At 36.7% G+C, this 26,640-nt stretch overlaps 2 protein-coding genes and 1 non-coding gene across 6 annotated transcripts; 1 reads left to right on the top strand and 2 right to left on the bottom strand.

Moving 5' to 3' along the window:
* The first annotated feature begins 455 nt into the window (after positions 1-455).
* On the top strand, positions 456-1,587 carry LOC113690522 (uncharacterized). The gene is made up of 2 exons (XR_011815337.1): positions 456-959; positions 1,228-1,587. It is a non-coding gene; the product is annotated as an uncharacterized protein (transcript).
* Positions 1,588-1,607: 20 nt separating this feature from the next.
* On the bottom strand, positions 1,608-10,266 carry LOC113690521 (uncharacterized). 3 transcript variants are annotated; one of them, XM_027208453.2, is made up of 14 exons: positions 9,815-10,266; positions 9,583-9,656; positions 8,949-9,140; positions 8,094-8,191; positions 7,451-7,644; positions 7,143-7,324; positions 5,706-6,050; positions 5,553-5,617; positions 3,788-3,836; positions 3,468-3,624; positions 3,028-3,112; positions 2,880-2,949; positions 2,604-2,744; positions 1,608-2,004 (listed from the first exon to the last, which is right to left on the bottom strand). In XM_027208453.2, exons 1-14 carry the CDS (start codon positions 9,921-9,923, stop codon positions 1,714-1,716), a joined length of 2,052 nt encoding a protein of 683 aa, XP_027064254.1. In that variant the 5' UTR covers positions 9,924-10,266; the 3' UTR covers positions 1,608-1,713. The 3 variants fall into 3 exon arrangements, with proteins under 3 accessions (XP_027064254.1, XP_071907560.1, XP_027064255.1); XM_072051459.1 differs by having other exon boundaries at positions 5,955-6,050; XM_027208454.2 differs by having other exon boundaries at positions 9,583-9,653.
* Positions 10,267-22,058: 11,792 nt separating this feature from the next.
* Positions 22,059-26,323, bottom strand: LOC113690519 (protein farnesyltransferase/geranylgeranyltransferase type-1 subunit alpha-like). 2 transcript variants are annotated; one of them, XM_072051458.1, is made up of 6 exons: positions 25,902-26,323; positions 25,418-25,527; positions 24,414-24,534; positions 24,148-24,243; positions 22,650-23,119; positions 22,059-22,334 (listed from the first exon to the last, which is right to left on the bottom strand). In XM_072051458.1, the coding sequence occupies exons 1-5, from the start codon at positions 26,136-26,138 to the stop codon at positions 22,652-22,654; spliced, it is 1,032 nt and encodes a 343-aa protein (XP_071907559.1). In that variant the 5' UTR covers positions 26,139-26,323; the 3' UTR covers positions 22,059-22,334; positions 22,650-22,651. The 2 variants fall into 2 exon arrangements, with proteins under 2 accessions (XP_071907559.1, XP_027064253.1); XM_027208452.2 differs by lacking the exon at positions 22,059-22,334 and having other exon boundaries at positions 22,387-23,119; positions 25,902-26,322.
* Between the last annotated feature and the right edge of the window lie 317 nt (positions 26,324-26,640).

Raw genomic sequence — 26,640 nt, 5'->3', positions numbered from 1 at the left:
AGAGAAAATCTGATCTTATCAATAATAATTAAAAAAAAAAAAAAAAAGCCTCATATGATGACTCATAGTTCTGGGCCCTTAAATACATTCATGATGGGGCATGGGCTGCTACATTTGTGTTGTTTTTTGTCTTGTCACTTGGAAGACAGTTTTCTCCGGCCAATGACAATGAATTCGAAATAATGGGATATTTAGGGTCCGTGATGTACCCAGACAAACAACAAGCAAGGCCCCAATTGGCCATTTGAGTGTAGCCTAGTGGGCCACGAGCCAACCAGGGTTACAATACCACTAACCAACAGGACCATCTATTTGGAACATTTGGCATGGTGAAATTCTTGGACTTCTGAAAGGTTTTTGCAAGAGATATTGAACCAATCTGCAATATACATTTTGGAGTTTAATTGAGCAGCATGCATTAACAATTTACCAGTAGACACATGGGCTAACAAAAATTAGACCAGCATATCCGGTGTGTACGTTCAGCACAAAGTTCTGGTAAAAGTTATTGGTACCATATAATTACATAGAATACCATCATTATTTGCACCTGACACAAAATTTCGTGAAAGTAATTAGAACAATATCTCAAACTCCCTAGTGAGTGTGGTCCACCTCCTATAGAAAGGAACGTGTGATTATCCATTGCTCCCTTCAAGTCATCTACGTTCACTCGTTCAATTTGAACCGGAAGCTTGCAAGATGAATGGCATCGGCTCTCAGTGCCCTTCCATTTCTATATTTCCATACAATGACTTGAAGCCCCCGATCAGCTCAACTAAGCTGCTGTGGCTCTCCAAATTCAGTAAAAATGAACCTGCTACTTGTGGGTTTCTCTGTATGCATAAGCGGAACAGAGTATTTTGGTTTCCGACCAGAGTTACCTCCGCTCCTCTTTTTCTAGCCGCCACTTTGCCGCCGCCCAATTCAGGAGACTTCTCAGTCCTGTTTCAAACAAGGTCTATTTCTTCCTAACTAACTCCCATTTTGAGATGGAATTCATCCTTCTCTCGATCTCATAAAAGTTCTCCAGGTCGATACATGCCATCATACTCTATTGGTAATAGTTACGAGTTAATGCTTGAACAATTTTAGGACTTGAAGCAAAGACATCTTTTGATGCCCATATTGACAGTATCAGTTTGTCACTGGGGAGGCCAGTTAACAAACTTCAAATATGTTAGTAACATTGCTTCCATGGCATAACCTTTTTTACGTGGCTAACAGTGCAGTGATGCTTTTGATGTACTGGATTGCAAATTTCGTTGTGCCAGGGTGGGTTCTAAAAGATCTTGAAGTTGACAAAACAAATGACGAGAGGAAGCGAGACAAAGAAAATTCTTCAGACAAGCGGTAAGGGAGTTCTGGCCAGAAAAGAAGCGGCTTTTACGGCACGATGCAATGACAGCAGAGGATGTTAAGAGATTTATCCATTCTTGTTTCGTCAGCAGTTGACATTCTTGCATCTAAGACATTGGAACTTGTTAGTTTACGTATTATCCTTCTTTGTGGAACAAAATCTCTTTGCCAGTCCTCTTGATCAACGGAGCTCCTCCCAAAAGATGCTATCGGAGTAGATGTTTGCAATGTCTGTTTTCTGCGAAAAATTTGTCATATCTAACTCCTACGTTTTCCATTTCTAATCCCTTGAAAAAATCAGTAAAGATGGCATCTGGGCATTGCTTTTAGCCAATTCCCAAAAATATATACAATTTACACAATTGTCCAGTCATTATCTACAGAACCAGCAGCTTTGTCAGCTGACGATCCATTACTTGGCTTAGGAGGCTTCTTTGAGAATATTGATGAGAATGGTTGGCGGGTTGGGTTATCCTCCATATTCTTCTTGTCTTTTTGTGACTGCCTATCTTTGCTACCAAAGATGAAGTTAAGCCTTTTGAACTGGTTTTTCAGTTCACCCGCAGGTGTTGTTTCTTCGGGTGGAACTGTACTTTTTGTAGCTTCATGTGGATTTAGCAACATTGCCTCGACTGTTTCATACACCTGCAAAGGAGATTTGACGAGTAGGAATATTAGTAGGTGAATATGCAATCCTGTGAATAATGTATGCTAATCTAAGGATAATCCACTCTCTAAGTCTGACTATATTCATGTTAAGCATGGTCAACATGCAGATCCGTCTCCTTATTGCAGCTTTTAGCTTAACAAGTCAAGAATAGAAAAACTATAATCAGCTGATCTTAAGCTGTTGACAAGAAGATCAGTTCCATCTATTATTCCAATATGGCCAATACCATTTGTGCTACTGCCAATGTAACAGAACAAAAAGCAACAGAAGCTTCTATTTTTATTTTCCCTTTCAAGTTTCTTTTTCTTTAACTTCACGAAGTGTAGGGAAAATGGTCATCATGCTGCAGGACAAGAGTCAGTTCGACGACATTTTGAAGAAGTTCAGCCCCCCTGGGAAATGAATATTGCTGTATTGAAAGCAGTAAACAAGTGGAGGAAATAATGAAGTCCCAATTCTGAAACCCTACGTATTTAACAGGCAAGAGAGAATTCTGGAATACCATATCAAATTGTTAGCAAATATAAATCAGTCAATAACCACACAGTTCCTCGTTCAGCTAAATATGACATACCTGGCATATATCATCAATTTTTTCAAGCCAGCTGCCGCTTTGACAAGTGGCAACAATATAGTCCTTGCATTCATTAAATAGCTTTGACAGATCTAAATTTGTTGAGAGGGTAGACTCAGCGATTACAAGCCCTGAACCCAGCTGACAAACTTAGATCATCAGTGCCAGTTTGTACCAAGCATGAAATCTTAACAGTATTGCGGACTGGAACAGCTGAACATATTAATTCCAGCCAAATGGTTTGGTAATTCCCAAATCCAAGTACATAATACTTACAAGAGAAATAAACAGCTGTTCAAAAAGCTCAGAAGGTGAGATGTCCTCCAAGATATTAAGAATACCTTCCCTACACAGCAATGGGAGCAGAAAATCATCAGAAAATAATGTCTTTGTACAGTAAGATTGTTTATGTCTTGCAACTTACACAGCAAGATCCTCGTCAAAGAGGGGAGTCTGTCTCATTGCAGGTATTGGTTTTGCAGTTTCCCACAGTTCCCGCCATAAATTACCTAGATGTAAATCAACAGCCATTCTATCAGTCAGCTAATTCCACCATAATTAGCACAAGAGTCAATAAATTGGTGAATACAGATGAATATCAAGCTAAGAACACCCAGAATAACAAACAAGTGACTAATCTATTTTAATATTTTTCACATAAGAAACATAAAATTGTGCAAATCACATTTGATTTCCTAAACAAGACATACCAGAAAGAGAACAAAAGAGGCAAATGATCTGCTGGAATTAAAACCAGTTGTTTTCTCTCTTTCATGTTTGGCTTTGCTCCTTTCAGGTAAAATAGTTGATATCCAATTAGTTATGACAATGTTCCAGGTTAACTAATGTAACAAAAGAAGTAACCTTCTTTTTGCATCCTCCTACTAAGTTGACCTCTCGTTGACAACAAATCACCACCATCAGATGTTTCATCAGCTTCATCGTTAATGTCACCTTCCATCCAATCGGGGGGTGAATGCCACCTTACGAAATCTTCTAATATACAACCTGGATTTGCTGCCTAACAGAAAACATTGGAGCTTAGGTGTGTGAATCATAATGTGCAAATTTCTCACAATGCTGTTCGACAAAAATAAATAAAACAAAAAAATCCACAAATTTCTGCTATAGTAAAAGGCCCCAGAAGAATCTTGAAAAGACAGTTATTTACTGCAGAGGGTCACCTTGAAAGCCTGCATGTCAGACAGAAGTTGCGAACAACCAGCACCAACACTGAACACAACAGGACAACGCAGCATGTCACACTGTGCCTTAAATTACAAAAATTCAAGATACAGTTGATGCATATAAATCACAGTAATTCCAAATTTTCACCTATCTGTTAAATTTCTAAAGAATATGCAAGTAAACAACACAAAAAAGCTACAGCATGGACAAAGGTTGAAGAGTATAATGACTCAGGTGATATTGAAGTTATAGCCACAATTATAGCAGTCCGTACATAGAAAAAACTATTCCACCACAACAAATTCCCAAGCCTAACATATCCATACCAATTAATGTGGAAAAAAAATGCGTTCCCTTCAATGTTTCCAAACCATAAAGCATACATATATCATGGAAACTAATCGTCTCCTTGAAGAACTAAAATAAAATGGGAGACGAAATCTAGGGATGTCAGTATATGAGAGACATGCAATAGAAAAACCTTCACATTCTTCAAATAAATCCCCAATAGTTCAATTATAAGCATCACCATGCTCCTGCTATGTGTGAATGATGAAAAAATAGTCAAGTAACACGAGAAGTAATGGGCAATCCCTACCAAACTAAAGAGAGGTGGAAGCAAATGGAGGAAGGTTCCTTACCCCTGCAAGGCAGATTTTCACAAGGTTCAAGAATGGGAGGTTCAATTATTTCTAATATTTTGAAATGCTTATTAACCTTTGCTTCATTTCCAGTGTCAAGAGAAAGATAAGATTCTTAAGCACGCATGACCCTTTTTTTCTTTTTTTTGCTTCCACTTTTTGGCTTACAAAAAGGGGTCCTTGGAAAGATACCATTTTGAACATGACCTGTCAATGACCCCATTTAAGTGGATTTAAAAATTTCTTACCCTCAATGCCTGCATTATTCTCCAGTCCTTCAACCAACAGTAGTCTTTCACCCAGGATATTTTCACAAACTAATCATTGCATACCATAGTCCACAACACATAATATTTAATCCGACTTACGGTTCCAAGAATAGGGTAAACACCAGCCTGATTTCTCAGGAAACTGGATGAAGTCTACCTTGTGTCTGTTAAGCCATCTAAAGAAGCAGAGAAAGCATAGAATTCATGTGATTCGTCAAACCATTCTTTCAACCCAAGATATTCTTCTTTGCTCCAAAAAAATAAATATTCTGATTATAATTATAGTCCAAGTAATTAACTCCCTCTCCAGGATAGTTTTTGGAACAAGGCAATTGGCTTCACATTTCAACAAGGGAACACAGACATTAAGAGATTGGCCACTTAGATTTAGGAGTAATAAAAAAAACTGGAAGATTCACTGAGCATTCATAATTCAGCACAATTGGGTTGGCAAAGAGATACACTATCAGGTATACAGATTTGAGCACTTTCAGTATACTACATTTAGCATAAAAAATAACAATATTGATCAATTGACAGACTTCACCATAATTACTCACATAGAACTTATACATTTATCATACTTCAGCTCTTACAATGTTATACTACCCATCACCAGCATTTCTCCAATTCTTTTACTATAAGCTGCCCCTATTGGTGCTTTCAATTTTTACATAGAAAGCCATTCTCCCATTTCTAAAACTCCACGATGTACCAAAAATTTCAGCAAAAATGTGACTAGGTTACGACAAATCTAAGTAAAGAGACATTGTAATTCAGAAATCAAAACCAATCTTGCGGTCAAGGGGAAAAAAAAGAGCAGGAAAAAAATGCTGAATTAGTCGACCAACCTTCCAGTTCGCAGCACAAACTCTTCTGTTTCTTTGATAAGATCTTCCGTTAGCAAAGGTGCCTCCTACATATGCATGCATACAAACTCAGTGAAAGGTTAGAGTTTCTAGAAGACAGTAATGAAAACTCTAAGCATCAGATATCAACAGAACCTGGGTGACAGGTGTAAAAACAGGTTCACCAGTTTCCAGCATTGTCAAGTTATCAAATTTTTTATCAGCCCCTAATCGAAGAACAAGTTCCTCAGTGCTAGTTCTTGCATATAAGACAGAATTTAAAGCATTTAAGCTTTCAGAATCAGAAGACTTGTCGATAGTTGGGCTAGCTTGTCTTAAGACTGAATCTAATGATTCAGTTGCAATAGCACGACGTCTTTTTCTGGAAATACAACAGTTGATGACCTGTAACTGCTGATACAAAAGACATGAATTCAAGTCTGGGACTTCATCTGGTGGAATGCCAGGAATATACTGCCCTTCAGACCAAAGTCTTCTAAGCTGCATAACAAATAAAATATATATTGCTCAGTTAATTGAGAATGTACTCAGGAACTGTATCAATAATTTCCAAAAGTCAATGAGGTTTCATGCAGTAATGCAGTAAGGATCACTTCTCAAGAAACAAAGGCATTTGAGAAATAAAGTCAAAAGGTCATAAATTACTTCTTGCTGAACCACAAAAAGAAGTGTGCTGTGCAAAATCACCATGGTAATTTGTATTTGATAACAATAACTGATAATCACTTGATTGAACAGATCTAAAAGCTTAAAAAAGGAACTCCATCAACTGGGGAGCATAACTAACCACAACTCAAACTTGATTTTAAATGCAAGAAAATAAAAGGTCAACACTTATTACTAGAGGAGGGAATATTTGGAGTCCACATCAAGCAAAGGTCGTCATGTATGTAAGCTTTAAGATGATCAACTAAGCAGTAGAGGGGGAGGGGGGGGGAGGGAGTAAAACTAGGCAGTAAAAACCCTCTCGGGTTCAAACCCTTCGCTTACCAAAAAAAAAAACTAGGCAGTAAAAACCAATCATGGTTGACACCCTTTAAAAGACAGTTTAACTCCATCGCCTTGTTCCTCAAGGAGGAGGAACGTCAATGATTTGTTGAATTGCCTCATAAAATGACTGTAGAAGAGTGACCATCTTAACTGTGATGCGAGAAGGATTTTTTCATGTCAATCAACTACAACTTTGAAACTAAGTAAAAAACTCAACTTGTACTAAAAGTCGTTATACAAAACATAATGTCAGAATTATTTCATGTTATTCAGGCAAACAGTAGACGCGTAGGGGCCACAACTTCAAAGAAAAGAGCGTTTAGCACACAATAAAAGAGGGCTTAAAAGGTCGGCAATAACGTAATCCATGTCAGGATGTACACATTAGTTCAAGCTTGGGCTCTGCTCATTCTCGCGTGGTAGCATTTAGATAAGGGTGTCACTACGACAGGAGCTGTAGCAACATGTCAAGCATGTCCTTCGATGCAGGAAAAGCCAAAAAAGAAATAGACAGAGAATTTAAGTTTCCCCAATAGAACAAGTCCAAATATCTTGAGTTCAGGTTCAATACCGTCCACTTACTTCAGCGACAACTCTACACCAAAAGGATGACATTTTCCGCAGGGTTTTCAAGCTTCCAATTGCTTCAGAGAGCTTAACAACAAAACTTTCAGCTGGAGCACCATGAATATCTCTAGTCAGAGATGAGACAGTGATAAATTCTCCTTCGCCAAGGTCACCTTTCCTCCCAGGAAAATGTCCTTCTGTGGGTATCATGCAAATATTATGATGGAAATAAAAAATGTTACACAGCAATGCAAAAGCTGAATACAAAGACTAGAAAATGCTAAGGCAAGACAAACTGATAAATCAGCAAAGCAGTCATCTACCTGCATCTAGTAGTGACTTGATCAGAGAGACTACTTTCTCATCCGACCCAAACTCATTGATGAACTTATCATCCTTTTCCCGTAGTACTAAAGACTTCATTGCTGAGAAGCCCAACGCAGCCCTCTCTCTCACAGGTGAAGAGTCTCTTGATGAAGCCTGGAGATCCTTCAATGAATTATATTTCTTAGCGGCCCTGGAAAAGAAGTGCCAAAGAAATTAAAACGTTATAACACTTTTAGGTCCAATAACATTATCATTTGTTTGTCTATTGACTTAATCAAGGTGTGCCAAGTTTGCATCAAGAAGTCGGAAGAGTATCCTCCTTTTCGCATACAAAATGAGGAAAAGCCAAAGAAGCAAAGATAACAGGCAGTCCAGTATTTGTCCTGTCCAGGACTTAAGTGTATAAGAAAATATATTCCATGGTTTGTTATGCACATTAAGAATTCACATCCCAACCTCAGTAGCTATATCAAATTACAAGGACCAAGCACCTGTATGAATAAGAGGTGCTGATATAACAAGTAGAGCTTTCCTTGTTTTGCAATCCTAGTACAGTAGTACTAAAATCAAACTTCAAAACCGGTGAAACAAAATACTCAAAACTGAAAGTACAGCAAAAGTGGTGAAGTGAAATCTTACTCAACAGCTACTGCAAGCTGTCTCATAATAGCTGTAGCAGGAATAATGTCTTCATTTGAGATATTCGAATCTTCAGCCAATGAATTCATCTTTGAGTCCTGAAAATACAGACTGATACATAAATGACCTGGTCGTGGCCAAAACTCCAGTGTTTTGGCAACAGCTAAGGGAAGGCCCAGATAATTCCAACTTATCCAAAAATACTGTAATAATCCAATCTTTTCAAATAAAACAAGAATGTAGTCATTTGCATCTTGACATTATTTATTACCAAGTTTACTTAATTGATTCATTGCAGTCCACCCATCTTTGGGGTTTCATAAGGCAATTGAATAATTAAAATCTCCATCCTGTCTGATGCTAAAGTTAAGATACAATGCCATTGGTGACAGTATAAACACGTCGCGTAACTTGTTATGTTTTCAACATGTAGCAGTGGCACTGGCCTACACTTATAGAGCTTTTAGCTTATAGAAGACTGACATCTAAGCCTTCAATGCTTTTGAACTGTTGATCATGAGGAGACAAATTCAGATGTTGAGCAGCAATATAAGAATATTAAGATTCTTTTAGCATCTACAAGTAAACCAAGTGAATGAATAACAAGCTCTCCAAATTGCATGTCAGAGCCACAAACTATGATAGCTGGACTCGGGAATGGGTCCCGCCAATACGGCTACTCTAGCGCAAAATGAACAGTCGGACGTGGGTACAGCAGGGAAAGTGAAAAGTCCAGGTATGGTAGCCAATGAACTTTGTGACATTCCCAGCTACGGATGTCAATGTTTGTACAGTCAAAACCTCAAAACTTCAAAATCTTCAACATCAAGTAGACAAGTGACAAAGTTTACATACCTTCACTTCTCTCTCACTTGCGAAGCATATATTCTCATCAAAAAGTGCATAGGCCATTGTTGGATTTTCAGCTTTGTCAGCTTCCTCAGCACCTCTTCTTCCTATCCTTAAGTTTCTAAACCTCTCCTGCCAGTCGTGCTTTGTCTTTATCGGAGCCGGTCTCCTCCTCGAATTCCTTGCATCACTGCTGTTCTGTATCATTCCAGTAACAGATTCAGAAAATGCAAAATGCCTGGTTGAGTTGACAGTTCTTTCATTACAACACAAAACAACCAAAGCCAAATAATTCTAAGATTACCCACATTTACCATATTAATTGGGACCTAAGGACAGAACAATCAAATGGATTTTGGGCAAATTTGACAAGCCATGGCCAAGTTGACTGCCCTTTCAGTTCGATCAAAGGGAATTTTGAAGCTCAAATTTAGGTTATGGTTTCTTTAATCTTCTCTTATTCCCATCAGCAATCAAACAGAACCTGAATTTTCCCATTTTTTTAACCTCAAAACCACCCAAACCAGGGGAGTGTAACAGATTACGATAGTTTCAATAAATTTCAAAATTCAAAAAATTTCCAAAATCAATTATAATGCGAAACAAATTGAATAAACCAATAAAAGAAGAAATGCAATACCTTTGATTCGTCCTTGCTACTCACAGAATCCGGCGTCGAAGCAATCGGCGATTGTCTATCGGAATCTTCCCCTGCTTCAAGTTTTGCGATCGTGTTTTGACCAGAAAATAATTGATTAAATAATAGTGAAAAGGCCGCGAGTTATGGAGTCTAAAAATAGTAAACTGCAATTCATTACAGAAAAATAAAATACACAAAATAGTTGGATTGGGGAATTAACTAATTTATGTACCTCGATCGGCAACGGAATCAGATTTTTTGATGTCCGCAAAGACTTTTTCCGCTTTAGCAGCAGCTGAATGAAAGGCAGTCCTAGCTTTGGACACGAAAGAGGCCTCCATTTTGGTGGGTCGGGACTGCGTAGGTTAAGCTAAGAAATGATGATAGGCTGTAAATTGTGAAGGCATCGTCGAACTAATTTTCAAGTGGGGAAAATCAAGGAGGGAATGAGAAACAAAGCCGAGGGAGCTCACACTCTCACAGGACAGCTATGGAGTATGGACTTGGACTACGGATTCCAGCCTTCGACGTTTAAGTTTGACCTCTCCCTCAATGGCTATAAGTCCACGGGAAAAAATAATGCAGCGGCGGAAGGAGGAATTGACTTTTTTCTTTCAATTGAGATGTTGAGATGGTCCAAAGAAGATTGAGGATATTCGAATTGGCGTTATTGCTTGTCCCAATGCCAATGGAACCCAAAGAAGATTGAATATTTGAATTTGCATTATCACTTGTCAGAATCCTAATGTACAGTTTTATTTTTTTTTTTTTTCGAAACAATTCCTTTTCAAAAAATATACAAGTACAAACAAAGACTCAATGAAACTACACAAGCGGTCATTTAACCACTAAGAAAACATAAATTCCTCATCAAAAGTAATGCCTAAAGCATAAGAACTAAGCTTGGAGCTTAGATGATAGTTATCATTTTGAACTAGACAAAAGGAGCACATATGAAACAAAAGTCTGAGTTGAACAATATCCTCCACCACAGTTGCTAATCTGATATCCCGTGCTTGTTTGGATTGAATAAGGTTGAGGAGCTGCTGATTCTGCACTTGGAATTGGACCACCCTGTGTTGCATTTCAGCAACTTTACACATTGCCAATTTTAGAGTTAATGCTTCATCCAGCAAGAAAGATCCTGAACTGGTTTCACGCATTGCCCAGCCTGTGTGTGTTCTCTGAGCTCCTCCTATTAGACAGATTCCAATGCCTACCCATGGTTCGTGCTTGTCCCTTGTAATTGCAATGCTGAATTGCAGGACACCATGTTGTGAACAAAGCTGTGGATGTTGCAGATGTAGTAGAGCTTCTGTTTCGGTCGTACTCATCCTAGTTTCCAGTCTATCTACTTCTCCCAATTCTAACCATTCCTTTAATGCCTTCTGAATAGCCGTCCATGGCATGTATTTCTTGCCATTGAATTCTGCCCCATTCCTCCCTTTCCATATTTGCCAGAGTATATGGACCGATAGAGCAATATGTTGCCAACTTTGTGGTCCATGTCTAGCTTCAATGATGGATGTCCACCATCTTCTAAAACAGCCATGTTGTTCCAATATGCCTTCCCATTGGATTGGGGCTAACTTTCATGTCATTTTTGCATCCACACAATTCAAAAATGTATGTTCAATCGTCTCCCTTTCCTCTCCACATCGCATGCAAATAGGGTCTCCAGCTTTGATTCTACCATAGATGATATCTCTGACCGGGAGAGCATTGTTTAGACATTTCCAGAGAAATATTTTCTGTTTATGCTTAATCTTTAAGCTCCACAATTGCTTCCAAATCTTCTTAGACTGATGCTCCCAACTAGTAGTGCTGTCATTCTGATTTGTTTTCTGCTTGGTTTCCTTGCTAGCCATCGGCACCTTATACCCTGAATTGACAGAGTAATTCCCATCCACACCATGTAACCAAAAATGAGAATCTTCCCTGCCAGCTAGACTGATTGGGATACTCAAAATTCTGTCCGCGTCTTTGGTGTTAAAAGTTTGGAAAACCAAATTGCGGTTCCATCTTCTTTGGCAAATCAAATCTGCTTCTTTCTGCAGTCCACCATCCATAGCTCTGCAAGTAGTTACTCTCCCATTTATTGTGTCCGGAAGCCAGCTATCTTCCCAGATATGTGTATTCTTTCCATTACCAATCCGTCTTCTAGTGCCTTGTTCCACCACGTGTCTTGCACTCATCAGACTTCTCCATAACCATGAGGCATTATTGGGGACTTTACACCTGAATATTGAAGTTCTGGAGTAGTACTTAGCCCGCATTACTTGGCTAACTAACAGGTTGGGTTGAGTAATCAAACGTCATACCTGTTTACCCAGTAGTGCAGTGTTAAAGGCCTCTAAATCCTTGAATCCTAACCCCCCTTGTCCTTCTCCTGAGTGATCTTTCTCCAGGAACACTAATGAATTTTATTATTTCCATTGATGTCTCCTCGCCAAAAGTTTGACATGAGTGAGCTGATTTCCTTGCACAATCTGGCCGGCACCTTGAAGCATGACATAGTATAAGTAGGCATAGCTTGAGCCACTGATTTAAGTAATATTTCCTTGCCTGCCGTACTTAGAAACTTGTTCTTCCACTAGAGCACTCTCTGTTGTATGTTCGACTTAACAAAACCAAAAAGCTGTTGTTTTGTTCTCGAAACTACCATTGGCAATTCAAGGTACTTGCCTTGACAGACTCTTTGCATATTCCCCATGGTTCGGCAAATCTGAAGCATCAAACCTGGTTGCACGTTCTTGCTGAATAGAATGGAAGACTTTTCCAGGTTAATCACTTGACCAGACGCCAAGCCATAGACATCTAGTACTCTCATTAACTCCTTTGTTTGATCCTGATTTGCTTTGCAAAAAATTAAGGAATCATCCGCAAAGAAAATGTGAGTTATACTAGGTCCCCTTCTACTTATATTCATCCCTGACAACATCCTATTAGCCTTAGCCTTCCTAAGCAGGTTGGATAATCCCTCTAAACAAATTAGAAATAGATAAGGGGATAGAGGGTCCCTTGTCTAATTCCTCTCTTAGGGATGACATACCCTTTAACCTCCCCATTAATATTAAAAGAGAAGGAAACAGAATTTAGGCACTGCATTATCCAATTTATCCATGTACTGTGAAATCCCATCTTATGCATCATTGCTTCCAAAAAACTCCACTCCACGCGGTCGTAGGCTTTAGACATGTCAAGCTTAACTGCCATAAACCCCTCCTTGCCATGTCGCATGTTTTTTAAATAATACAAATATTCATGAGAAACCATAATGTTGTCAAGAATTTGCCTACCAGAAATGAAAGCATATTGATTTTTGCAAATGCAACAATGCAAGACACTTTTAATCCTATTGGCTAAGATTTTAGCTATGATCTTGTACATAGTAGTACAGAGACTAATGGGTCTAAACTGCTTCAAGGATGTAGGGTTTAGTACTTTGGGAATAAGAGTAATCACTGTGTGATTAACACTCTTTAAAAGGTAACCAGTATGAAAAAAAGTATGGAAAGTTGGGTGACAATTTTACTAGCCTCACCTTAAGTTTTATAAATTACAATAACCTCATTTGTTACAATAAAATGACTACAATGACCTTCACTTAATAAATAATTCACAGTATAATGGCTATCTTGTTTATAAATTACAGCCAACGACGATTCTCTCTCACGTACTGTCATTTCGTTATCATCTATCAACCCCTTCATCCTATAACTTGCTCTCAAATTATCACCAACCATTGCCTATAACTGCAGCCAATCACACTATAAGTGATCCCCCAAATTCTACTAAATATTTCTATTCCTCCTTTCTTTTTTTTGAAATTGTCAAATCACAAGTTTAGTTAAGAGATTAGATTTGATAGATTAGATTTGATGGTTGAAGTAAAATATGATTTTAGGATCAAACTAAAAAGAGATGAAGAGGCACACAATAATAATGGAACAAATAATGCAATCATTGGCCAAAAGAAGAAAAGGGACTGAAATTGGTAAATTTGCTAATTTGTCTATCATCCATCCAAAAAACTTTTTAAGATGTTAATAAGTACATTTATATTTCTTTTGATGATTGACAATTGTTGATTATAGTTTTGCTACAGAAATAGAGTTTCTTCTCTGTATTTAAGATGTTAACATGTTTGAAGATTTGATGGTAGACTAGATTAATTTGTTTTGAGAAGGTGTAAGCATTAGGCTTGAAGTTATGGTGTGATTAGTTGTAAATAAAGTTTTAATTTTTGGCAAAATAAATTTCTTGAAAATCTCTATAGTCATAATGCTGCCTTTCTTCTTTTAAATTTGATTAATTCCATCCATACCTAAATCTCCCCTAAGGATTTTCTTCAAAGCCATAATGTGGCTCATATAGTAAGAGTTGAACCACTTATATGGAATCAAACCATGGTATCTTATGTTGAAAATTATGCAAATATAATGACAGTTGATTGTGAGTTTGACTATTTCATGGAATCATATGATAAGAATATTTATGAAAGATGAAACGAATCTTCAAAATTGAATGCATGCTTTGAGAGAAGCAATTCTATGATTATGATGATGGAATTACTTGGGTTTAGCATTTGAAATTAGACTATTTGTTAGGCTAATTTGTTAGTATAGTGGATTTGGTTGAAATACGGAAGAAAGCAATTGGCAAAATAATTTTTTTTTAAATTTTTGTACAAAAAGGGTAGTTTAGGATTTTTGAGAAAAAAAAATAGTCTTTTGGATCTATATTGTTATAAAACAGTAAAAGCAAGAGAGGTGGGTGTAATTTAATAAATTTGAGGGGAGCTCTCTGCAATTGTTAAAAATCCCATGAGAGGTTTCTGAAATTATCCTAATTTATTAGACAAAATTTGCTTCAAAAGTAAGTGATAAACTATTCACTTATCCCTTGTTTTAATATACACTCAAATGTATCAAATTTTAGTACTTAACAATTCCTTAATTTAATAGATTCAAATTTTCATACTTCAATTTTTAAACTCCTGTTTTATCAAGCACAACCTAAGATTTAGAGATTTATATATTTGTTTCAGTACTTAAAATTCGACAAATTATGTTTCACTATTCAAATTTCAGATTAACGGAACCTCAAACGGAACGGAATCTCATGACCCTCACTTGTCTAACAATCTATTTCGATTCTTTTTCCTTCGAGCATTTGAATTATCAGCAGTAAGAAGCCTACAGCTTCGAAAACCCTTCTCAGGTTTCAAAACCAAAACCCTTAAAGCTGAGGGGATGAAAAAAGAATGAATGAAACAGTGAGTCAAAATTCAAGGGAAAAAATAGTAAAAGCAGACCAAATCTGAGGAACAAATGAGGCAAAGAAATCATCGTTTTGCCGGAATCATCCACCATTACTGTGTCAAATATCATCAGAAAAAAAATAGTGTAAATCCCGTTCTACCTGTAACTCCAAAAGCTGTAACTTCTGTTTCTTTCTTATGCATATAATTTTGTCGACAGTTTAGATTCTTTATTGAAGTATTTTAGTCGAACTATTTTGCTGGTCTGTGACTTTTAGTTGAGATTTGGTATTGAATTGGTACTGTTGTTGTTGTGCTGAATTCATATGAGCAAGTTTTGGGTTTGCCTATATTGGGTTAGGATGGAGAATTTGTGATCCTGTAAATGCAATCAAGGTGTTAGCTAAAATGTTGCATGGAAATAGAATTTGAGTTTTGGATTATAATTCTTGAAATGCTCTCGAATTTTGAGTTCTTTCCAGAAGGCATTGCAATAAAAAACATCACCAACGCGTGTGAGTGTATGTCTTGGAAATCGTATTCTCATATTGTGCTAAACAAACAATGCTGTTTAAGTTCAATTTAATCAATTTATCAAAATTCTATCTTGACAAAAAAGGTATCCATAATTTGATTTCTTTAATCTAAACTAGAATTTCAATGTGGATTGCTATCCATTTTACTTTTATCTTCTGATGGTGTTAGATCTCATGATGTTAATAGAGCAATTAATTTTCTGTTGTTGTTGAAAAGAAAAAGAAAATGAGTTCACAAAATGAGTGGAGACACTTTAAGAAGTCATGAACGTGGAAGTTCCATCCACAAGTAATTGAATTTTTAGGTGTGTTTTGAATTTCAGCTTACTCTTTTTCAACGACTTGTTGGGAGCATAGATCTTTTTAGCAGTTTTAAGAGAGAGACTGTGGACTTTGGTGTTGTGTTTAGAGAGCAACTAGAGAGACTGAAAACTTTTCTTGCATTGTTGGTGATTGTTGCAGCGCTACGGCCCATTTTCTTTATTCTTGTCTGTGCTTCCTGCCATGACTTCTGCACAGGCCAAAAAAAATGTACATTAAGAGAAATCACCAAGCAAAAAAAAGACAAATATATCTTAAACCGTCATAGGCAGAAATTTCAAGATGATAGGAAATTAATCTGATCGATAAAAGAATTCAAATAAAAGAATTCACATGATTCATAGGAGAGACGACAAAATCGCAAGCAGAATTTAGGTTACAAATTCATTAGCAAGAACTTATGATTTAAGATCTGCAAATAGCAATTAAAAGAAATTTTTGATCCGGAAAATCACCAAGCAAAAGAAATACAAATATATCTTAAATCGTCGTAGGCAGAAATTTCAAGATGATAGGAAATTAATTTGATCGATAAAAGAATTCGCATGATCAGTAGGAGAGACAACAAAATCGAACGCATAATAGGAGATCGAGAGAGAGAAATTCTTTCGTACCTGACCGCTTGGATCTTAAGATTTTTCGAAATCAATGGGAAAGAGATTGCAGCAGGACAGATTAGAGGCCCTCGCTACCCTCTGAAAAAGAAAGTTTCACCTGTGTTCAGTAAGTGGAGCCCCTACTGTTTAGTTATAGGTGACAAACTAACCCACTTAATTAAATTTACCCATACTCGCCCATGAATAGATGGGTATGGGTATCTTAAATTTTTGTAGATGGATATAAATGGGTTATTCAATAATACTCACTTTATTAAATGGATATTATTGGGTAACTCATCAAATCTAATTAACTCATTTAGAATTATCTTCCTCCAAGTCTCTTCTCTTCCTCCACCCATTTTTTTTTCAAAATTTTCATTTTGTCATGATGTTAACTACTTTTGTTTCATTATTATTATTATTTGTTGATTTTATTTTATTATTTTATTTTCTCTTAATTTGTTAACTTACTCATTTTTTAATATTACCAATTTATGATAAGTTTTAGACTATTTTCTTATCTTTCTACAATGAAATTTTAAATTTATATATGAAAAAAAATATTAGGGGTTCAAAATTTTTGAATTAAAATTTTATATTAACTTTTATAGTACTTAGTTCAAATTTTTTTATTCTTATTATTCAATTATTAAATAATATATAATTTTGCGACAGAGAGTATAAATGAAAAAAATTGGTAATTAAACTTATTGAACATTATAAGTAAATATTTAAAATTAATAATGGGTACAAAGAGCGGTATAAATTGATAACTTAGTTTGTAAAAATAAATTTAAATGAGTTTACAAAAAATTAAAATAAATGGGTTATAAATGGGTAATTGGGTTACCCAATTCATTTTTTGACTTACCAATTTATACCCATCTAATTAAATGAGTATAAATGGATTGACTCATTTATACTCATTACCCATTTTACCTAACCCAAATCCGTCCAAATCACCCATTTTAACACCTCTACGTGGAACCAACTCGCATGGCTAGATGATATTTCTGATCCGCTTCTCTTCTATTTCTTGTTCTCGGGCCTCTCTCACCATTGGTGAGCTTTACATTCTTTTCTTTCCCTACCTTGTCCACTCTCCATATCTTGAAGCTTCACTTTATCCTTATTCCTTTTGTATAAAGTTAAGAAAGAAAAATATAGTATACTCAATCATTTTCTTCCACACTTTGTATAAATCAACGAATAACAATCATTCAAGTATAAGATCTAAAAGTAGTTAGTAAGCCATACAGACTTCCGAAACATTCTAGATTGTTCAAGAATAGCCTAAAGTTTTATACATAAGAGTTGTCTTCTATAAAAAGTTCTAGAAATAGGATTTAGTGTAAAATTCTCTAAAAAACTTATATAACTTTTTGAACTTACCTATAAATAGGTGAAACCTCCTCATTTGTAAACAATTTTATGTAAGTGTTCATAAGAGCAATACAAATTTTTCTTAGTTTTCAACGTTTTTCTTCTTTGCTTACTACTTTAATTCTGCACATTTTCGCACATTTGGATGTAAAGTTGAACTAGTAAATGTGACGGCCCTGCCTTCCCCTAAGGCGAACCAGAGGGTTCGGCGGACCGCCTGCCCAACTCTCGTCGGGACTCACTCAAGCACTACAGTTCTCAAATAAATTACAGGATAAAACTCAAATACACATCTTACTAGTCAACTAAAACAAGTACAAGTTCACTCGTCTATAATCGAAACACTAAACACCTTCCCGAGCGATCCCCGCGTCGGCCCCCTGCTAAGGAAAACAAAAGGAAAGAGGTAAGGTATATGTTTAGTAAGTAAACAGGGGTAAAAGCATAAATTTCACGTAACAACAGTTACTCAGTAAGAGTAAAGCAAAAGCAGAAAAGTAACATTACATAATAAGGATACGGGTGGCTCCAAAGCCAATTCATGTGCCGTATATGATCTCCTGCCGACACTCCGTCGATCACAAATAAGGTCCGTAGAGCTCCACTTGTACACCCACCGAACACCTTATCACCCTCACTGGCCAGTCATCTCACAAACTTGCCCAGGCGAACGAAATCACAAACTTGAGATTGAATCACAAGCTCGGGTCACAAACTTGATCCACATACTCAGTGAACCGGGTTCACAAACTTGGTGACCTCAAACCAAGTTGGACTGACTTCGACCAAACCCTAACCAGCTCGAATAGTCCATCTAGGTATTGAGATCGGGCCCCAAACTCACAAACTTCACAAAATTTATTCGAAAGTCACCCCGAGCCACAAGCTCAAGGGGTTTAGTTCCAAAATGATTCATATACATATGTCATGTACAAATATGTGCGCAAATTAGGGTTTAGGTCGAGTGCGATAAAGTACACCCTCGCCTAGGTACCCTTTTCATACATATCGAAACACATAAACAACTAACGTGTAAGAGCGGCCTGAATACTTACTCAACGAACAAGGATAACAAAAGGACAAAATTCACGTCGCAAAAAGTAGCTAGTAGGCCCCACCGGCTCTACCTAACTCACCACCGTCTGAAATAGAAGATTGTATCACAATATATCACAAACGGCTACTAACATACTTAAAACAAGCAAAACGGCAAAAGCCGACACACTCAAGTACGGAAACGGCAAAATTGGCACATGCAAGTGCGCGGAACGGCAAAAGGAAACGGTCAAATCTGCCATCTCAAACCGTTTTGATCAAAGATTAGGCTAGGAAAGTCGGATCAAAGTGAACGAGATACTGTTTTGAAGCTATGAGAAAGGGCTACAAATCTCCTGAAGAAACTTTAATCTAGATCTGAATGGAAGCAGGTCAAAATTGTAGAAAACAATACCAGAAATTTACGTCTTAGGGTGACGAATAGGGTTGTTTGCTGGACCATAACTCCCAGCTCACAAATCCAAATCAGGAAATTTCAAAGGCATTAGAAAGCTGAGACCTAAGACTAAAACTTTGATGTTTTGGCCAAGACCTGAATCAACTCAGAACAGAACGAAAATTGAGTGTCATACTACCCATCAGAACTGTCCAGATACAAGGCAGTTCTGACGATCGATCTTGTTTGGGTCATAACGGAAGCTACGGAACTTGGATTTCGACGCACTTTATACCGTTTCGAAGCCAAAACCAAGATCTACATTTCTTATGAAAGAGTCACCACCCAGATCGTACGGTATCAAAACTGAAAAAGTCACGGGCAGAAGCTAAACTAAAAACGCACAGAACCTGATGTTCAAAACAGGCTTGAGTATTTCATCTATAACTCATGATACCATAATCCGTTTGACCTGAAATTTTACAGGAATATTCAGGACTTAAGGGTCTACAATGTTGAAGAAGGCCACTTAGTCCAATTTCGAGTGTAACTATGTCAAAAATGTAACATACTACACCAGAATCGCAAAACAGGTTCACAAACCGTATTCTAGTACAAACATCATAAAACAGCCTACATAAGTCCAAATCCAGAAATTCCAAAGCCATATGAAAACTTAGAAATAGGGCTACATTTCATTAGAAGACCAGAACAACCAATTCTGAAGCATTCCAAACCAAAATAACCAATTACAATCGCAATTCTCAGGTTCGGGTAGAAACAGGACAGCAAGGGTAAATCCGTCTTTTCTCATTCTACGTTACTCCGATTGACCTGAAATTTTGCAGGCACCTCTAAAATGTCATTCCCTACAACTTTCATGTTTTAAACCAAGGCCAATTCGACCTCTAACATAGGGCTACAAAACCGGACAGAAAGGGGAACAAATTTTCCAGATTCTGGAATTTTTGGTCTTCAATGAAACTTTCTCAAATTTCTTGTTCCAATCACTACCAAAGCCCCTTATATAATCTTATATACAACATATACTAACTATACAACAAGTTTAGGCAGAAAATTATTAAACCCTAACTTGCATATCTCATCCAATAATCATCACAACTACTTGCACATCTTGAAATCAAGCCAAAACTTAAGCTAAATAACATTTTAAAGCAAGATTCAAAGCAACAAAGATCATGATCAAATGTTGGTACCTCAAAAGCAAGGCTTGGTAGAGTGATCCTTCACCCCCTTTGATATTTCTTGGTTCCTCAAGCTTCCCAACTCACAATTAGCACTTTAACCGGTTTGGAAATTTGATTTGTCACTTGGATTGCTAAGATTCAAGAAGAAGAAAGTTGTTCTTGTTCTCTCTTTCCTCTCTCTCTTTGGTCAGCTATGGAGCAGAAATGATGAAGGGAAAGTGCAGAAAATTGGTTTAAGAAGGTTAGTTACTCACTTGGCCAAGAAACTCTAGGATGGCGACAAGTGTCGCCACCTCCACCTTTCATTTTTCTCTTTCTTTCCTTGCTATTTCTAGCCTCTAATTTTCGGTCAAACAAGCTGACAATTAAGAGGTTATTTTGCTCAAATATCAATAAACTTGTATGATAAGAAAGTGGTGGTCAATTGGTGCGTTCAATCGGTAGTGCGCGGGACCCGCCGGTTCGCGCCGTTTTTCTTAAAAACACACGTACTAGGGTTTTTACTTCCCATTCACTAACTTTATATCATTGCTCCTAATCACATATTATTGTCCACTTAAAAGTCACTTTTAATCACCAAATTTGATCCTTGCTCCATACCGAAAATTCATCCGGCGGAAAAATTGCGAAAACCCTAATTTTGCTCCAATCTTGAAAACGAAGAGTGAAACCCTACTTTTTAGGTTTATCTGCACTTATTGTGGAATAATTGGGTAGGAGGCTTTAATAAATAATAATTTTCAAATAAAAGGCATTTTTGAGGAAAAACATAAGAAATTTGCGGGTCCTCACAGTAAACCGTTCATAACTCAAGTTTTAAATGATCACTAGTACCGCATGGTGTGTTGATTTATAGAAATTTAAGCAACTCGTGACAAGTGGGCATCCACAAAATCCCAACTTTCATACACAGTATCAATACTTGTCAAAATTAAAAAAAAATACACATACAAAATCCCATTGATAGCTAATTTTATACCTCCAAATTAAATATCAATGTTCAAATACTTTTTCAATGTAAGTTAATTTGATTTAGAACCACCATTACAATTCTCCTATGACCATAAAAATATTAATATCTCAAATATAGAGAATAAATTCTACTTCCACAATAAAATCATAATAAAAAATTTCTAATCCAATAAAAGAAATTATCATGTAATATAAAAGTTTTTCTTAACAACAAATAAAATATGACAAATTTTGCATATTTAGTTTTTTTTCCTATTTCAATAATCAATTTCATTATTTATTTCTTTATCACTGTAAGTCTCTTCTAATTTGATATATAATCTACTGGAAAAGTTGGAGGCAATGCGGTAATGCCTTGACTCTGGCCTACTGCAATACCTTTTCTTCCCGTCGTACAATGCAATTTTTTTTTTTTTAAACCCGACATTACCTTCTCCATTAACATATTTTAGGGAAAAGAATACTTTGAGACGAACTCCCAGCATTGTTCCGTTTGCAGTTTGGAGAGTTAAAGCATACTAACATAGCGTGCTAATTGGATTGCCTGAATTGCTCAGATTTAAATGCTAACGTTTTTTGTCATGCGAAACAACCTTGATGATACATATTATATAATTTTTTTAACCAAATCTTTGTATTATACAAATTGCTATTTTGTTTTGGTTATACAAGTTTGCTTACAATCTCATATCCGATGAATGGTCACTGTGCAAGGTTCAAGTCAGCTTAGTATAATCACAACCACACAGCGAAGACATCAACTGAAACATTAACAAATTCATCTCTAACATTTCATAAATTAGTGAACCACTGAGACAAACTGACAAGGTTACTTGCAAACAAGTGATATAGGAATATAAACCGACAAAGTCCAACACTAGTTTAATTTCTCCTAGAATGCTTGTCAGTAGTGACATTGAAACGCCTATAGTTACCAGAAACTTGCGGTCTAGAGCCCAAAAAGGGTGAGAATGGAATAGGTGGGGAGCATCCCATTGTCATAAAACTCAGTTTCTGCAAATCTTATGGAGGAGGACGCTACATTATGAAAAAAAAAAAAACACGTCAATATCGTGTAAATAGAAAGACAGAAGAAACCAAGTTGCATAGCTTATATATGTTTCGATTGCATCCTTTATCCGGTACTCAAATCGAGTAAATTACAGGTTCAGCTACAGTGGGTAGTTCAATATGGTGGTGTTACAACAAAAGGATAGTTCAATATGGCGGTGTCAAGAGCAACACAAGGACTTTTCACATAAGAAGTTCTTTTCTATGTAGGATCTCTCTCCTCTGATAATATACCAACGAGTAGAGAAATAAGGTAAGATAAGACGAAAGATCTATGGGCACCTTTATAAACTCAAACCAGTCAATCCATCATCTTTCAAGCATTGAGCTGCTTGAGCAGGCGCCATGTTCCTCCGCCACTTCCAATAGTTTGCTCTCATTGGATCTACAAGTTCTAGGATGGAACAGACCACTTTCACCAAATCAGAACCTTGGGCACCTGAGTCAGAAAGACCATAGACAGCATTTCTTATCTCCAGGCTAGCCTGGAAACCATGGCAGAGAAGGTCCAAAAGCATGCTGAGGGCGTGCACGTAATTGTTTTTGGCAGTCAAAATCTTTAAGCAAACTGACGCTACTTGAGGGTCTTTAACTAGAGCCTGTGTATCATTTCTGTATAAGCCTCGAAGGTACCTCCAAGGACTTTCATTTTCAGGATGCTCCATAATTGCATTAACTGTACAAGTTACTTCTGACTCCCGCATTGCCCCCAGGCCTCCAAGGAGAGGAGATCTTGTTACAACAAAATATCTCTGCAACCAATAATTCAACATGGGATTTCTCAGATGTAGAAATCTACAAAGGTACAACACTGTGACAAGAGATCATGCAAGGACAAGTAAAACATGACCTCCTCATAGCATATCAGCTGTTTATGGATCATAAACAGCTGAATTTGAAATCTCGGGTTTTATACGTTCACCGACACACATTGAATACTTTACATATTTATCTATCAGTACAGAACAAATAACAGATGATTTTGTGAACAAGATATCAAAATAGGCATATAAGCACAATACAATTGTGTTGCATAAGATCAGAGGGTTTGAGTTGATAAGCTTCTAACTAATTAGTTTGGTTTACCTGGAAATACCTAAGATTTAATCAGTTCAACTAGGAAAAGATTTCGAATATTCAATCTAGCACAAATTGGGTCGAAAACATTAACGTTGTTAATCAGATTAGTCAGAATTTTTCTTTCCCTGTTTTCAAGAATTTTCAAGAACATCTAGTCATGAACTTGGAAATTTAAATTAGTTTTACATTAAAACAATGAAGGTTTTACATGAAGTTGGTCACGAAGTTGCATAATGAGTCATCATGTGAGATGAAATGCGAGATTTTACTAATAACAATGCTGACACAAAAAAGAAAACTCTAGATAGTCCACCTGACACGATTAGAAAAGAGGAGAGGATTTGGAGTGGCTTTGGGCCTGTTCTAGGCATCTAGCACAAGTGGAGGTTTTATGGAGAAAACAGGAGCAAAATATATATCAAAACTGGAGGAATATTTAAAGTGACGTCAAGACTGGCCAGAGAGCCATGGCTCTCTTTGATTTTTCTACAGTAACTGGCTTCACGGACTTGCATAAATTGCTTTTCTTGATCTCGTACCTTATTTACCTGGTAATTTTTATTTTCAAGCCAACACCATCTTGTATTACTCAATGTATACTGGTAGACCAAAACATAAAAGGGGCCTATTTACCGATGACATTTGGAGATAGGCATCATGACATTTAGGATCTAATCCAAACCAAAGCATCATTCTTTACCTGATTCCAAGCAGAATTATTGAAAATGTCATCTTTGAGGAGTAGTTCACAATAGGCTAGCTCATCTTTCCATCCGCCAAGTGCCTGAAGGACCCACTGCACAAGAGATTTAGATATTCAGTCTCTTCATGTACACATACCAAACAAAAAGTCCCTTTACACCTCCTTTACCAGAGCAAACATGGTGATTGTCATTTAAGGCAATTGAGAACTCTTCCACCTCAAAGAATGGAACAGAATAAAGAATAATACTAAATCAAAATTACCTGTCTATGAGACCAGGCATGATAATGTTTTGCATCCTTAGAAAGAATTTTCTTTGTGAACTCAAGCTCCCTAGTGGAAAGATCAGTTCCCAAATTTTCAGCCACCCAACGCCTATGGTGCCTGGAAAGTCATTTTTCTAATTAGTTTCAAGTCCCTAAAAACAGAATGATTTGAAACTAACCAACAATAGAACTGGATGAAACAACATAAAAAGGAAAGTTTTGAATGCATGCTTGTGCCAAATGTATGTATTAAAAGAATAAAAAAAAACCATTCTTTTTTTTTTTTCAAGCAAGCAATCCAATCCAGCTTTCGCTGGTTTCCAGATGGACACTGGTCTTTTTTTGAAATTACATGTCAGGTTATGATTTTAAACCCTCACCGACTCCATAGGGCCTCCCATTCAATTAAGCAAAATTCAATATCAAAATAGCTTGTCCGTGTGATAATATCCCAAGCCAATAGTTCTATGTTCAAATTTAGTAGCTTACTCTTGTATGTTTGAACTACATGTCAGATTATGTTCCATTCAACTATGCATCTTATTATGACACTTTATTTTACCAACCAAAGAACTATAACTGACATGATACGAATTGACAGGATATAGGTATTGCAAAGGATGCTGATAACTTTCCAAATACTACTAGTACAAAGATAATCCTTTTTTTCCCGTTATGTATTAAGTATTTTTAGATTTGGAAATGAATAATGTCCCAGCATAGAAAAGTTCCTTAGCAACAAAAAGAATTCAAGCAAACCCGAGAAGTTAAATGAAACAAAGCTTCCACACAAATATGATTGTTAAAAGCTTAAGAGTCGAGGAGAAAATAAGAGGACAGGCAGATAAAACAAGAAAACTATTTGTCAAAAGGATGACCTCACCAATTCAGTCTGCAGGCACCTAGACTTTGTCCTTGATCAATTGCACCAGGTACAATAAACAACAAAACTGCAATTATCTACTTAAGGGTCCAAATGCAGAAGAAAAAAGTAGCTATACCATATCTGATAATTCTTAGAGTTTCTTTCCACAATGCCATCCACAAAGTCCAATTCCTTGTTCATGTCAGCATTAAGCGCCTTGAGTACTAGCCGCCTAAATTGCCATACCTAAATCAACAGACACACAAAATAAATGCCTAATACACATAATTCTTCACAAAATAATTCCCCTCCATATTTTCTTCTTTTTTCCGAAGCTTCAAGAGCCTAAAGGGCCCATCTAATAACATCAAGAACTCATGAACAAGATAGCAAACACGCATGTCATGATTATTCAAAAAATCACTTTAACAAAAGGGGTCTTGTTGTGAGAATTTAAAATAGCAGAAAAAGGTCAAAATTTAGACTCTTCTGTGTTGTTTATCATAAAATATTTACTGCAAAATTCCCTAAACAGCAAAAACAATAGGCTCTTGCATCAAAAATTTCTCACTCCCGGTACTAAACATATAAGCATGCATCAACACAAAACAAGAACTAACAGTGTAATTTCCAGCGTTAAGTTTGATGGCTTCGGCGGTGAGTTGAAGAGCTCGAAGAGACCGCTCATCGGTTACATATATTGCTCTAAAATAGTCCATTGTCTCTCTAAATTCATCAGTATAGGAGATAGGGACAATGGGATTTGGACCGTCATCCTGGGCGACAGGCTTCACATCGGCATATTCAGGCCTCTGACTCAAAGGGATTCTTTCACTGCTTTTTTGCAAGACATCCATCGCTGAGAGGGAACCAATTAAAGCCAATTACAACTCAACTAAACAAGAAGATTATTAAGCTAGACAATTAACATTTTTCAGTTCGAAACTTATAGCTAGTTTGTGAGTTGAGGATAGAAAAGAAAGGAAGAGAAAGATTAAGTTATGAGAGAAAAGAAAAGATAAGAAAAGAAGGGAAAGGGTTTTAATGTTGTTTGGGAGTTTATGAAAGAAAAGAAGTGATTTTGGATACATAAGTAAATAAATATTTCATTCAATAGCTTTTTGGGGGTAGAATGGGCAATTTAAAAAACTTTTTGCTGCCTTTCCGTGCTTTCCTTTGCTTTCTGCCCGATTTGGGCCGGAAATTTTTTTTAAACTGTAGCTACTTTTTCCTCCTTTCAATTCCGTCGATTTCTTTTCCTTTCCTTCCACTTAAAGCTCTCAAACGTGGGAGATGCAGTCTTTCTCTTCTATTCCTTTCTTTTCTGTTCAAATCTCATCTCCCAAACTAGCTATTAAT

This window comes from Coffea arabica, chromosome 5c (assembly GCF_036785885.1).
Source record: "Coffea arabica cultivar ET-39 chromosome 5c, Coffea Arabica ET-39 HiFi, whole genome shotgun sequence".
In the NCBI taxonomy this organism is placed as follows: domain Eukaryota; kingdom Viridiplantae; phylum Streptophyta; class Magnoliopsida; order Gentianales; family Rubiaceae; genus Coffea; species Coffea arabica.
This window is presented reverse-complemented; position numbering and strand designations above follow the sequence as displayed.